Source organism: Pleurodeles waltl, chromosome 3_1, assembly GCF_031143425.1.
Source record: "Pleurodeles waltl isolate 20211129_DDA chromosome 3_1, aPleWal1.hap1.20221129, whole genome shotgun sequence".
NCBI lineage: Eukaryota > Metazoa > Chordata > Amphibia > Caudata > Salamandridae > Pleurodeles > Pleurodeles waltl.
The window spans coordinates 633,134,274-633,149,647 of record NC_090440.1 but is presented as its reverse complement, the minus strand read 5'-3'; the positions used below and the strand labels follow the sequence as shown (position 1 = coordinate 633,149,647).

The window sequence follows — 15,374 nt, the reverse complement described above, 5'->3', positions numbered from 1 at the left end:
TGTTGTGCAGAAATAAATTACAGAAATAGAACATCTCGTAAAAGCATAATTTTAGGGAGCACAAGACGAAATAACACATGAAATTCGAAAAAGACTGAACAAGTTGGTGTGCAAAAACGCACCAGCCCCATGACGCACAGCCAGGCAGCATGAATTCAATTGAAACCAAATAATCCAAAGTAATGAGAGATTTTCAATTTTCTGCAAAATGTCTGCACATTGATAAACTCTCCTGCACTCTCCTCTCCACCTAGCCTGGGCCTCTAGTAACATGAGCAGACCTGCAAAGCAGTCAAGAGCACGCCCAGACAAATTAAAACAAAAATACTGCAAATGTGAAATAAAGCAGTGAAAAAAGCCTGTACATTTTAGGGGAGCCATAGACAAATATAGGTTGGCTTGGCCCCACTAGATCCCCGTGGGTCCAGTCCTACCATAACTAAATCCCACCTCAGGCACCTCCCAGAAACTAAAAGATTCCAAGCAAACTTGATCTTTGGCCTAAATCCCAAATGTCCTTGAGGGGACTAGGACCTTTAGTAAAACCACTATCCTGTAACTGCATTACACTCTCTTGCAAAATCAAAATAAGTCCAGAAGCAAATATGCTGACCCAGATGGCCTCATAATTACCTACACAACAAAGAGAATATACAATAAAGATGCTAAAAAATACCAGCAGGTAAGCACACACTGAAACCCCAAGTGCACATGCATTGGGGTCACAATAACCAATAAGACAGACCTCCTAGTTTTCTCACACAACTCCACAACATAATACCACACATTCCAAGTGTAAGAAATTGGGTTACTGGTTGCGACTGGAACATACTGTTCTTAAGCAGTAACCACATCTCTGATGTCACAAGCAAACCGTAAATATACCTGTACTGACCCCTCTGGTAGCTTGGCACAGGGCACTCAGGCTTAATTCAGAGGCAATTGGTAAAGTATCTGTGCAGCAAATCAAACAATCACACAGTGAAAACACACTACAAAAGGGGCCCACAACAGTATTAGAAAAATAGAGTGATTTTTAATAAACAAAACAAGGTCAAAAACAACAAATGTCCAATTAGTACAACGGGAGATATTAAATTTGAAAGTTTTAGAGAAAGCAGTGCCAAAAGGCATAAAGTGCCAACTGAGGATATCTGATTGCGCCTGACCAGGACAAAGTCACAAGTTCAGGCTGACCATGTTGGAGCATTGACCAGCTACAGGGAGACAGTTAGGCCTGCTGAAAAGAGTATCTTAAATTCTGGGATGCGGAGTGTTGCGTGGCTCCGCATCAAAGATGCATCTCACAGTGATGCATCGGTTCCAAGATGCAACGTTGCTGTGGTGCGAGGTCCTGTTGGATCGACATCAAGGATCCCATCAATGAGGGCTTATGATGTGAAGACCAGAGTCAAGGATGCATTGTGCAATTGGGGCGATGCATCGCTTCAGAGGAGCTGCGAGGCCGCAATGCGGATACCGGCACTGTAATTGAGGCTGCCTTTGATGAGTGATGTGAGGGCCTAAATTGAGGATGCATTGCACAGCAGCAGCTCAGAAGGTGAGGAAGTCTGCAGCAGTGATCAAGTCTTTGCAACAGGTCCAATCCACGCAGTAGTGGAGATGTGTCAGTTTTGCTCTGTGTTGTCCCGCATACCAGAGCAGAGGCATTGATTGTGCTGGGTCCACAGAGGCTGGTAAGCATCTTAAGCCCACCTCCAAGTGTCGAGGACTCGGATAGCACCATTTGGCAGGGTAGACTCACAGATGGGGGGCAGATGCAAGGTTGTTGGAAGCCTGTTATATCCCTGAGGTGTCACATCAGGAAGCCAGCCAACTAGCCTTTGGAGTCAGTTGGATTAAAGAAGTGCAGTTCCAGTTCTTCTCACCCAGGTAAGAGGGCACAAGGCAGCATGTCAGCAAAGCAAAGCAGAAGTCCAGCAAAGTGCAGTCCAGTACGGTGGCAGCCCTTCAGCAGCACATCAGGCCTTCTTTCTGGCAGATCACCCAGAGGTCCAGAAATATACTGAAGTGGTGGTGTCTGAGGTGCAGTATTTATACACAGCTGTGCCTTTGAAGTGGGGGAGAAGTTTCTAGAGGTTTTCCTTTGATGTCCCCATGCATCCTGCCTACCCTGCCCTGACTCCAGACTAAATACAGGAGGTATGAAGCCCTTTGTAAGCAGGCAGAACACAGGCTATTAATGTGTAAGTAGGGCTGAGTCCAGCTCCTCCCTCCCATTCTGCCAGTGATGACCTATCCAGGCACACCAGACCTCCTATTGTGTGTGGCTGTCTTGAAGGAATACACAAAGCCCAACTGTCAGCTACACCCAGTCATATGACAAGAGACAGGCTATGGGCACTACATAATGGATAAGGCAGGAAAACGGCATTGTTCTAAAAGTGGAATTTTTAACATTGTAATTTAAAATCCAACTCCACTGTCAATTAGGATTTTTCATTACAATGCCAAGACACCAAACTTGAAAGAGTTATCTGTTCCCATTTGGAAGCTACAGCTTATTAAATGTATTAGAGCAACACAAATGTTATCCTATGAGAGAGGTAGGCCTTGCAGTAATGAAAAATGAATTTAAGACTTTTTCTCTACCATGACATGTAAAACTTAAAAGTATATGTCCAACTTTTTAAATACAATGCACCCTGCCATCCCGCCTGTCCAGGGCCTAACCTAGGGGTGACTTGTATATATTAAAACGAACGATGTGGGCCTGCCCAAAGGTTTAATTTCCCATGTCGAAATGGCAGCTTAAAGCTTCACACACAGGCTCTCCAATGAAGGGTCTGAGATATGTTTAATGGGCTACTTAAGTTGGTGGGACAACCAGTGGTTCATGCCCACTTGTAACATTTAATTTACAAGTGCTGGATACATGTAGTACCACTTTATTAGGGACTTATAAATAAACTAACTATGGCAATTGAGGATAGGCCAATGTTACCAAGTTTAGAGGAAAGAGCACAAGCACTTTAGCACTTGTTAGCAGTAGTAAAGTGCCCAGAGTCCTAAAGCCAGCAATAAATGAAGTCAGGAGAATTAAGTAGGAAAGCAAAATGTTGGGGGATGACCACCATAAGGCTGACAGATCTAATTCCAGACAAATCTCACCTTGAGAAAATCCTTGGGCAACCAAGGAGCTTTAGTCTCAGTGCACAATAATAAAGTTCAGCTTCAGCATCCCCAACAAAAGAACCACCAGGGTGTTGTTTCAGGGCGTACACTCCTAGCAGTCAATTAAAAATTTGAGGAAAGTAAGATGGCAAACTCTGTATAATACACATTGCAATATTCACCAAACTACAGAACCCCCCTTGTCATGGACTGATCCCACTTGAGACTATCCCAGTACTGTCATTTTGTACCACGTCAGCAACACTAGACTACCCACAACTGGGAAAACGTCCTCCTACTCTCAAGCACTGATAAAACTAACCATACTGATAATATGAACACATTTGAAATAAATCTGCCTCATATTTGCATCAGTCCTACTGGTGGAACACAGACAAGGTTCCCACAGTCTCCTAGACAACACCAAATGCCCCATAGTCGATCTAGCTGAGACATGGTTTGGCAAAAGCTTTACCACCTTGCTTGACAATTTTCTCCTTGAGGGACAAAACTACCTTATAGTATTGTCATACCTGAGACCACATATTGGTCATTTAAATGTGCAGCTGCATGACTATCCATCACTCCCAACTGCTTTCCGAAAGCAGCAGTAATCTACTGATCCAAGAACACTCCCTTTCAGACTAACACCAAGATAATTGGAGTCATGGTGATAGGATCATGAGTTAATAGAACAGATTTAAATTCTGCAGCAGGCATTGATTTGGCTTTGCATACATAGCCAAGCATACACTGATCTTCAGCTTCTCATAGAGTCTTGAAACGTTTAACCTAATGTCACAAGCACAGTCATGATCAGACAACTCCTTAATGACCACTAACCTAACAAAACCTATTTACACACCCACCATATATAGTTCAGATCACAACCTGAGTGTTTACAGATACTACAAAAGCATACCTATAGTTGTCTTTGAGACAACATGCATTAAAGTTAAGACCTTTTAATCTCTCAGTTCCAGCCCTACATTTCTATTGAACAACATACTCCTCAACAGACCTGATACTCTTTTCTTGCTCATGCAAAATCCCTAAATACAAACAAGACATTAAAGCAATCAATGTGAGATTCAATGAAGAAGTTGTCAAATTCACATATGCCAACTATACCTCCAAAAGCCAATGACCAAAATCTTTACTTATTATAAAATAAATACAAAAGTATACTATTGTGCAGCCGAGTGAGGCAAAAATGTCTACTTTTCAAAGCACATTATTGAGACACTGAACAATTTTATGGGGGAACTTCAACATCTAACATGAACTGGCCAGTTCCGAAGCCTTAAATCTATCTGTTAGAAATTGGGTTTCTGGTTGGCAGAGGTATGCAGCCTGTCCAAGCAGGAACCACAATCCTAGTCAGGATAAGTCACAAACACACCCCAAATTAACCTGTGCTCACTACTGGCAGTTTGGCACAAAGCAGCAAGGCTTAACCTAAGTGGCAATGTGTAAAGTATTTCAAACACGTCAAACATTAAAACAGTAACTGTAAACACATCATGCGAAAAGATACCACATCTGGTTAGAAACATAGAGTGCAATTTAATAAATAAAACAAGACCAAAACAACAAAAATCTAATAATAAGAGTTTGAGTTATGAATTTTTAAAGAATAAACTATAGAAAAGCGCCAACCAAGGTTATGTGGTAGCCAGACCAGGACAATATCAAAAGTTCAAGCTAACTGCGAAGGAGTACAGACCAGCTACAGGGACCCAGTAAGGGCCGCTGAACAAAAGTACCTTAATCCTGGCTGTGACTACACTGAAGATGCATGGGGCAGGCTGAAGCTATGCGCTGGTATTGATCACCACAGTAGAGCCAATGTGTTGATCTTTCCCATGCAGTAGTGAAGATGTGTTGATTTTCTCCATGCAACAGCATTGATGCATCCAAACTGCTGCGTTTTAAGGGAGAGTTCTTGAGGTTGATCTGCATTGTAGAGGCAATGCATCAACTCTAATCAATGCTATGGGATTGATGAGCCAGTTCTGATCCACGTAGTGGCAGCAATGCATCGGTTCAGCTGCAGAAAACACCTTAAGCACACTTCCAAGGGTGGCACCTCTTGGCAGGGCAGACCAAAGATGGCAAAGTCCTGGTGTAGATGTAGGGGGGATGGAAGTCTTTTATGTCCCTGAGACTTCAGAAAAAAGGAAACCAGTCAGGTGGCCCTTGGTGTCGCTCTGGGATCTGGTGATATGGGTCCAGTCTTTTCACCCAGGCAAGGATTGCAGAAGGTTAGCACAGCAAGAAAGAAGGCCTTTAAGAGCACCAGTCCAGCATGGTGGCAGTCCTTTCGCAGCACAGCAGTCCTTCCTGACAGGATATTCACAGGTCCAGAAGTGTACTGAAGTGTTAGGGCCTGATGTCCAGTACTTATACTCAGTGGTGCCTTTGAAGTGAGGGGGGACTTCATAGGAGTCTTTAAAGTGCACAAAGGTCTTCCCTTCCTGCCCTGGCTACATACTCACTACAGGGGGTGTGCAACCCTTTGTGTGAGTACAGGACACAGTCTATTCAGATGTAAGTGAGAGGCTCTTCCCTCTCATCCTGTCCTGATGGCTCATCAGGGACCATCAAGTGACACCTGAAACCCCATTGTGTGTCTCTAGGGAATTCACAAAGCTCAGCTGCCACACATCCCATACAAGTGATCAGAGACAGGGTGCAAGCACACGGGGCTAAGGGCAGGAAAATGCTAACTTTCTAAAAGTGGCATTTTTCAAAATTGTAACACTAAATCCAACTTTACCATTAAAAATGACGGATCTACGTCCTGTCAATCAGGAATTACAGTGTATTAAATGTATTAAGGAATCCCCAATGTTATCCTATGAGAAGGATAGGCCTCACTGTAGTGAAAAACAAATGTGGGAGTTTTTCACCACCAGAACATGTAAAATGGAAATGTTTTCGTCCTGTTTCTTAATTACACATGGCCCTGCCCTATGGGCTACCTAGGGCCTATCTTAGACATGACTTACATGTAATAAAAGGGGAGTTTAAGGTTTGGCAAGGGGTTTTAGATGCCAAGTCAGAGCAGCGCAACACTGCAGTCAGGTTGCAATGGCAGGCATAGGAAATGTATAACAGACTACTTAAATGAGTGGCACAATCCATGCAGAAGGCCCACTGGACCCATGTAGTGCATGTCTCTAGGGACTTATAAGTAAATGAAATATGCCATTTGGGTATATACCAATCAAACCATGTTTAAGGTAATGAACACAAGCAGTTTAGCACTGGTTAGCAGTGGTAAAGTGCACAGAGTCCTAAGGCCAACAAAAACAAATTCAGCAATCTTCAAAGCAAGCAGGCAAAAGGTTTGGTGGAAGAGCCCATGAAGGACATCCCATGCATATCACAACAATACTGCAAAACTGTATGTGAGTTATTTGAATCCATTGTTTCTAAAATATCTTAGTACATCTACAAACACTCTGCACAACCACTCACCCCAATGCCTTGCAACCTCGTCTGATAACTACATTCTCATTCTTCATATCCATCAAACCGGATGAGATGTATACATTGACTACCAAAATACTGCCAAAATATACGTCTCCAACTTTCACACAGACCAATTTTCAGCTGCATGCCTTAGGTGGCACTGTCCTGCCCTTGCTCAGGATATTCCACTCAGGATAAAAGCATCCCTTTTATCACAAGTTGTTCCAATCACTCGAGGCATACCATTATCAGCCCTGAACCACAAAGGTTAAATGAGGATCTCAAGATTTTGGCTCCCTAAGTTTCGTAAATTACTTCCCTTTCCTCTGCAAGATATTGGAAAAAGAAGCAGCAGATCAGCTTTAATAGCATCCATCAATTAACCCATCTCTTGCACTATCACCTGCCTGGGTTCAGACTACCTGCCAGGGATGCTGAGATACCTTTTGCCAACATTGAAGGTACTCCTCTACTCAACAGACAAAGTCAAGAAAACTGTTTTCATGTTCCTCATCTTGTGAGCGACATACCACACTGTCAACCACATTCACAAAAAAAGGGGAGGAATAGTGGGCACTGCTGGCTGTTTTTTATTAGATGATCCAACTTTTCCTCTCTTTTCACAGCCAAAGGGATTTGTCTCCAACTTTACCTTCCTCAAAAATACTCCCTTTATTGCAACCTGATCATCAGGTTGCACTTTTCAATCATTTTTGGTTGAACTTCACTACATAGGCCAAATTAAAGCACTCAATGTGAGGCTCCAAATACCATAAAATCAGGCAGGCAGAATGTACATCATCTGCATTAGTGGGACCGTACCCAACTCGCCTTGAATGTACTCCACTGGTGACCAGTTTAAGTAAGAATTAAGTTCAATTGTGTAAGAGGAAATATATATTTTAACATACATACTTGTTCATTGTTTTGTACATAGCAACCTGTCAACTTTCCACTACTTGAGTGAAATCAAACACAACGGGAGAGACTGGGATAGTGTTTGAGATGGCAGTAGGATAAATGAGGAAGTTAATTAAGTTGAGAGTAAAAGAGAATGAAAGAGAGGGAAAGAGAAGGAGGTGCAGAAGGTAAAATGAAGATGGAATGGAATTAGAGGAGACAAGGAGGAGACTTGAAGGAGGAAATATGTAGTGTAGGGAAATGCTAGGATGAATGGAAGTAAAGATTGGAACACATGAAGGAGGAGAGCAAATATAGGGAGAGAGGTCAAAGAGAGCACAGTTGGATGAGTAGCAATAAAGATACATGGTGTGGAATGAGGAGATGAAGTATACCGTTGGGTGGGATTGGGAAATAAAAAAGTATATGATAGGAGTAAAGAAAGGGTAGATGGGGGAGAATGCTTACCGCTCTCATCATCCCACTGAGTGTGACACAGCCTGTAAGACATAAAAGTTGAAATATAAGTGGAGAGACCTGTAAGGCTTCACCGTGTGGACATCCTGAAAGACAGTTTTTACATATTGACTAGGCCACCAATAGACCCAGCCTCGCAGGCCTTCTAGCTTTCTCTTTCATGGACCACAGAACTAAAGAGGGCAGCAGCATGTCTGTTCATGAGGTTATTATAGAATTGACTCATCAAGAATCCCGAACTGACTATCATCCTGAGTTACATTCTCCTACTTAGGAAACTATTGAACGTATTAGTGCCTATTACTCAGATATATTTTGACCCAGAGTTCACTTTTTATGATGAAACACGGATTGATTATGAGACAGCAGATGTAAGGAAAAAAAGGAATTCATAAACTAGATTATAGGCTGCACTTAAATTTGTTGTTGCGCTCCCTGCATATAACTATGAACTATTAAAGAAATATTCTCTTTAACAAAAAATCATAAAACGTTTTAAAAGGGAAATGAAACCACTTCTGTTAGACTCATGCTGGGCTGGAAGAAGCTTCTCAATTCTGCTTGGAAAACTTTAACTATAATAATGTTTTAAAATGTCTACAAATTGAAAGTACTTACATGAAAAACAGTGGTAAAGATATATAGAGGGAGCAGTAGAAGAAAAGAAAGGGTGATATTTAGTAGTAGAGAGACCTGTAGCATGAGGAGCTTAGAAGGAAGGAAGAGTTAGTGAGGTTTAAGAGTGTGGGAGATGAAGGATCATGGAGGTGCGCAGACACTCAAACATGGCCAGTGACCAGGAAGTGTCCACCCCATCAAGCTATGGGAGGGAGTCTTACTTACTCTGACACACGTAAGAGTAACAACAACTTTCCTCTTGGTAAATTCGAATGGCTGGTATGTTGGTCGGACAGTTCACTGGGCTTGGATCTACACATTCTGCGAATATCAACTTGACACGGTTTCCGTCACCCAGGCAGACGGCTGTTATGCAGTTCCCATAATCCCATGATTCTAAAAACTGTTGGAAACATAAAGAAGTAAACATTCAAAGACACCACTGTCCAGCACAGTATGAAAGACTCTTCCAAGTAAGCCTAATATGGTCTGCTGCTGGAAATCTCACTTGAAGGTGTGCGCGTCTTGCTAAGAATGGTGAGTGCAGAACATTAAAGTACTTATTGCAACAGGGACTGCCCAAACGGCACCCAAAACAACAGAGGCAATACTGTACAAAAAAGCTACAAAGGTTTTAAGTGAAACGCATTAAAGTTATAGGTTACTGCGAAATGTTTGATAATGAACCTTGCAGAGTCCTTCTCACTGTTAATATCTGAATTAGAATTACCTCAATATAGTAAAATAATGTTTTATTTTCGTGCAGGAGAAAACAGATCAGCACTGGAAAGTGTAAACTAACGAACCTTGCCCAACAAATGATGAGGTTTGGAGCACTTTCATACTGTATATGCCTTGCTTCAAAAGTGTAACTAGAAGTCATTTCTGGAGACAAACACTCTGCAAGTTGTGACAACGATCCCAAACTGCTGTTGGAGTCACTGACAGATCAAACCACTTTGAAAAACTGCAGTTAGTGACAGTGGCGGCTCCTCTGTTTGGGCAGAGGAGCGTTGCCCTCGCACCAGCAGCTGCAAAACCTTTTAAAGAAAACGATAATAAACCATGTTTATTATCATTTCTTTGAAAGGGGAGGGGCCACAGGGTGAGCTGCAGTGAGCACTGAGCACTCCCCCTTCACAGTGCATGTGTGTTTGGCCGGCTGTCTTTGGCCAGCCAAACACACATGCGCTGTAGGCTCTGTTGCTGGGCTGGAGAGCGCCTGCACAGGCTCCCAGTTTGAGCAGTGTCAGGATTGGCGCAGGAGCGGCGGAGGACAGAGGAGCAGCAGAGGAGGTAAGTGATTTTGTTTATTTTTTTTATTAAATGTTTATTAACTCGCTCCCCCCCGCACCTCCCTTCCCCTATCGCAGCCCGCGAGCTACTGGTTAGTGACAGGTTACAATGCAAAATCATTCAGGAAGGACAGGGCTAATTCTGGTACATCGCTATGGTAAAATGTACTAAACTGTAGTTCTCTTTGTAAGCTTAGTGAAAGAAAATGTTTAGTGACATAAAGCACAAACTGTAGACACTTAAGGCCACATTTATCAAACTTTCATGCTGTGCTGCACTGCATGAAAGGGAAGGGGCATCATTTTTAACATCATACTGTGCATTCCTCTCCTTTCCTTGTGCTGGCGCCCTTTTAGCTGCCTAGCTCCAAAACAGACACCCTTGTGCTGTGGTGTGAGGGTGCCTGCTTTGTAGGCAGAATTGTTTTTGTGCAGGAAGGAGTACCTTCTGCTCAAAAACAATCCTCACAGGCATTTTCCTTTTTCTATGCAGCACACTTCGAAAGAAGAACCAACAAAGAGAAATAAAGATATTTCTCCTTGTTGCGCCTCCCTTGGGAAGGCTTATCATTTTGATGCATGCCCAGGTTTACCAGTGTTGGTAAATCTGGGAATGCACCTAAATCCATTGGAGGATGCGTGGGAACCCACATGCTCCAAACATTGAATGCCTCCTTGTGGCACAGTACCATAAGGCAGTGATTTGCCTTGAGTTACTCCAGTTATTTGAGTACCTGCCTTGTGTTATTCCAGATTTATCAAGCCTCTTAGAGCCACGCATGGTGGCCTTGCATGTCTAGATGAATCTCACTTAGGTTTTGTGTCATCATTGCATCCCCTTGTCTGGCACAAGGGTGACACAAACCCCTTGATAAATATCTCCCGTAAAATGAAGTGAGAGCTTGACAAATCAGAGGTTAAACACACTGTATGAAAAGTACTGAAAAGGACTACTGAAAAATGGGAGAATCTTTTCAATCTAATGAATTGACTCTGTCACAGACCATAACGAGACGGGTGCAGAATTTGTACCCAACAAAGGGAGTTGGCAACACAAACCTGTGAATTTTAATTGTATGGTTGGCATCCCACACAGCAATAACACCATAAATATTGCCCTCAAGGGAAATGAGCTATTTAGCTGCAGGGGTTTTATTTACTAGGCTAGTTGTCTATTGGAAGGATGTTTGTAATAGGTTGCCATCACATACCCTCCTTGGTGGCAAAAGATCCCTGCAGTCTCCGGAAGCTGGTCTAGTTTGTGTTGCTGTAGGTGTCGTAGGTGTACTCCCTGGAGATGATGTGGCACTGTTTCCAGAATCTGGTGGTGATTGCATTGCAGGTGCAGTGCTGGATGGAACTTTTGGAGCTGATGTGGTGGAACTAATCAATGAATTTTGGGTGGTAGTGACAGTCGGGCACGGTCCGTGAGTCGTTTCAATTTCACAAGATGCATTGCAGATGGAGGTAAAGCACCAGTTCTCAGCATCAACAAAATGGTTGACAATTGAGCCTTAATGGGAACAGATGAGGGGTTAGTTGCATTTCATTAATGTAACCTCAGTTTCAGCAAACATTTCATTGTAACTCGTAATGCATTTACCATGTTCAATACTCCAAACACCTTGGGGTGTTTGGTTAGTATTGGGGTAAATATCGACTTTTTGAACAAACCAACAAACAAGTAAAGGGAGTGATTAAGAAGGCACAAAAGATTAAACATGTGGCAATGTAGGAAAAACACAGCAGACTGTGTAAAATGTTAGTTGAAGAGAGTACGTTGGAGGATGTTGCCAAGGAAGGGATAAATGAATGACGTGGAGTTGATGTTGCTGATTTTTTATGTGTCTGTAGGAAGAGGTAGGATATACGCAGCAAAAGATTGCTTGGAATAGCAGCCCATACATTTCAAGGACTGTGTCCAAATATCAAAAGCACCCATCTCAGTTGAGCAAAGGCATTGTTCCTCTACCTACACACCCATCAGAAAAAGGAGTAGCATGGGTACTTTCGCTAAGATATGCTTTTCTCTCACATTCAAGACTGGCACAATCATAATCTGAGAATGTCCACTGATTTTGAAAAATATTAACCATCAAGGGCATCATACCACTCTAAATGACTGCAAATATCTCATTTCTTTCTACCAGTCAAAAACGTAGTTCTCTGCTTATGTACAGACTTTTCCCTCCATATGCCATTTGATTTTTACCTCAAAAGATTACACATGATTTTTTTATTGCCAGATGAAAAGCGCTTTCAAGAGACCTTTTGTGCTGTCTAAGCTCTGTACAAAAACAATTAATAATAACAAATAAATAAAACTTGTGCTTTTAAATCACCAACTAATCACACACAATTTTACTAGATCTAATTGAAATTGTCTACTTATCTTCATTCTGCCAGTTTCTTTCTTATATCCTGTCCTAACAATCTAACGTTTACTGCTTAGGGAAGGAAATATAATTGCCCATTGGTTGACTATGTAAACAAATTGTCTGGTAATGCTACATTCAATAAGGAAAACCTAAAACGGATATTATTTAATAAATATAAAATTAAGCAAAAGGTAATTGACTTACTGTTGGACTTTTTTTACTTATGCAGGGTCATCCCCAATCTTTTTGCCTCCTGCCGCCTATCTTTTCAGACCTGTTGCTGTTGGATTTTGAACTCTGAGCACTTTACCACTTCTAACCAGTGCTAAAGTGCATATGCTCTCTGTGTAAATTGCATGGTTGATTGGTTTATCCATGATTGGCATATTTGATTTACTAGTAAGTCCCTAGTAAGGTGCACTAGAGGTGCCAGGGCCTGTAAATCAAATGCTACTAGTTGGCCTGCAGCACTGGTTGTGCCACCCATATAAGTAGCTCTATAATCATGTCTCAGACCTGGTACTGCAGTGTCTGTCAGTGCAGTTTTAACTGTAAATTCGACTTGACAAGTGTACCCACTTGCCAGGCCTAAACCTTCCTCATTCTTACATGTAAGGCACCCCTAAGGTAGGCACTAGGCAGCCCCAAGGGGTAGGGTGCAGTGTATGGTTAAGGTAGGACATATAGTAATGTGTTTTATATGTCCTGACAGTGAAATATTGCTAAATTCGTTTTTCACTGTTGCAAGGCCTGTCCCTCTCATAGGTTAACATGTTGGCTACCTTTAAATCCCAATAAAGTATAGATTCTCTTTGGGAGCGGATGGACATGTGGAGTTTGGGGTCTCTGAACTCACAATTTAAAAATACACTTTTAGTAAAGTTGATTTTGAGATTGTTTGTTTGAAAATGCCACTTTTAGAAAGTGAGCATTTTCTTGCTTATACCATTTCTGTGACTCTGCCTGTTTGTGGATTCCCTGTCTGGGTCAGTTTGACAGTTGGGCTGGTTGCACCACACGCTAGACAGTAACACAAAAGGAGCTGGGATATAGTCTGCATTGCCTGATGAGCCATCTGTGCTAGGAGGGAGGGGAGGAGTTGTCACTTACACCTGAAAGGGCTGTGCCTGTCCTCACACAATGCAGTCTCCGACCCCCTGGTGAGTGTCTGGGGCCTGGCCTGGGCAAGGCAGGATTTCAAAAGAGACTGTAGGCCTACTTCAAAGGAGAAATTGGGTATAAGAAGGGCACCCAAACCACAGACTTTAGAACACTTCTGGAAACAAAAGGAACCTCTGCCTGGAGAAGAGCTGAAGAGCTGAGGAGAAATACTGCCCTGCCTGTGACTGTGCTTTGTGGGGTTATCCTGCAGTTGCTGCTTCTGTCAGAGTAAGAGGGCATAGGCTGGACTTTGTGTGCTTTCCATCTTGTGAAGAAATCTCCAAGGGCTTGATTTAGAGCTTGCATCCTGTTGTTTGAAGTCTCAGGGACAGCAAAGACTTCTCTTTGCCAGCACCTGGAGTCTCTGGAGAGACTCCTGCTCTGACAAGTGGTGCCCTATCCAGTCCGTGGGCCCTTGGAAGGAAAGCTGGTGGAAATTCAAGGAAAGCAACTTCAGACGACTTCTGAATCCGGTGATTTTCGCTGGAACGTGACAAACTTCGAAGGCCTGACGCCGCTGCAGCCCCGCTGAAGTCTGTGACTCCATGGAAGTCGCTGCACCACGTCATGACCGAAGCCGCTCAAAGTGCACGGATTCAACGTTTAGCACAGACGCCGCGATCCCCGACTTCTCGCATCGACTTGTTTTTACTCTGCACCAAAGGTGCTGTACTTGGGGGTCTACACAACTCTGTGTCTGGCACCACTGGTGTCGGCTTGTTGGGAACGACTCCGTCACAACGCCGTGTTAACACCTCATCGAAGCATTTTGTGTTTCTAAGCACTATTTTTGAGTTTAATCTTTCAAAATTCATAACCTGACTTGTGTTTGTCAGATTTTTGTCGTTTTGGTCTTTTTGTTTAGATAAATATTTCCTAGTTTTCTAAACTGGTGTTGTGTCATTTCGTAGTGTTTTCATTAAGTTACTGTGTGTGTTGGTACAAATACATTACACCTAGCACTCTGAAATTAAGCCTACTGCTCTGCCAAGCTACCAAGGGGGTAAGCAGGGGTTAGCTGAGGGTGATTCTCTTTTACCCTGACTAGAGTGAGGGTCCTTGCTTGAACAGAAGGTAACCTGAATGTCAACCAAAGACCCCATTTCTAACACTTACCTGTCAAATTTAAAATGTAAACAATACCAGAGAGGGACAAGCAGTTCAACACTGTCACCAAATGCAACATAAGCCCTTAAGTGGGATTTACCAAGCCATACAAAGCCACCTCGCGTGGCTCCAAGTAGTTTAGTAAATCTGAGGTAACGCAAGGCAACACATTTCGCTGCCTTACATTACCATGCAGCAGGGGAGCATTTCATGAGTGGAGTGTGGGTGTTCCCAAGCATCCACCATTGGATTTTGGAGTATTTCCAGATTTACAAAGAGTTGTCCATTTGGGAATGCATCAAAAAGGTACGCCCCCGAAACCCAGGTGTAATGAGAAGAAACAGGAGAAACAGGAGAAAATGTCTTCTCTTTGCATCCTTTTTTCTATGTGTGATTCATTCAGCAACACACACAGAAAAAATAAAATACACGTAAGGATTGTTTTTGGGCAGGAAGGTGTTCCTTTCTGCACAAAAAAACAATGCTGCTTGGCGCTATGCATTTATCATTGTAAATATAGCGCACTTCTGATGTCTCCATTTCACGCAATGTACTGCAGCAAGTTGCCTTGCTGCACTGCGCTACGTTGCGTGAAATGGTAAAAAATCTACTACTCAGTTTCCATACAATAGTTTTGTATTTTTCATTGTGAACAAAACATACATTACTTCCAAATTAGATTTCTTTTTGTGTTTTAGATTCTTGTTAGTTTGTAAATTGACTTACCGCAACGTAAAACACTTAAAAATGTGATTGTTTCAACAAATAGCAAATAAATTCCCTATGCGTTTCCACCACAATAAATCAATTGGAAGGAGTTGAAATA

General features: G+C 42.5%; 1 protein-coding gene across 1 annotated transcript in view; it reads right to left on the bottom strand.

Annotated features, from left to right (window-relative positions):
* LOC138284404 (mucin-5B-like) overlaps positions 1–15,374 on the bottom strand; it is a 528,306-nt gene that overhangs the window by 74,913 nt on the left and 438,019 nt on the right. The window contains exons 32-34 of the mRNA XM_069223140.1: positions 11,114–11,415; positions 8,833–9,010; positions 7,981–8,012 (exon numbers count right to left, since the gene is read on the bottom strand). Of these exons, the coding sequence (XP_069079241.1) occupies positions 7,981–8,012; positions 8,833–9,010; positions 11,114–11,415 (512 nt within the window). The remainder of the gene's footprint in view (positions 1–7,980; positions 8,013–8,832; positions 9,011–11,113; positions 11,416–15,374) is intronic.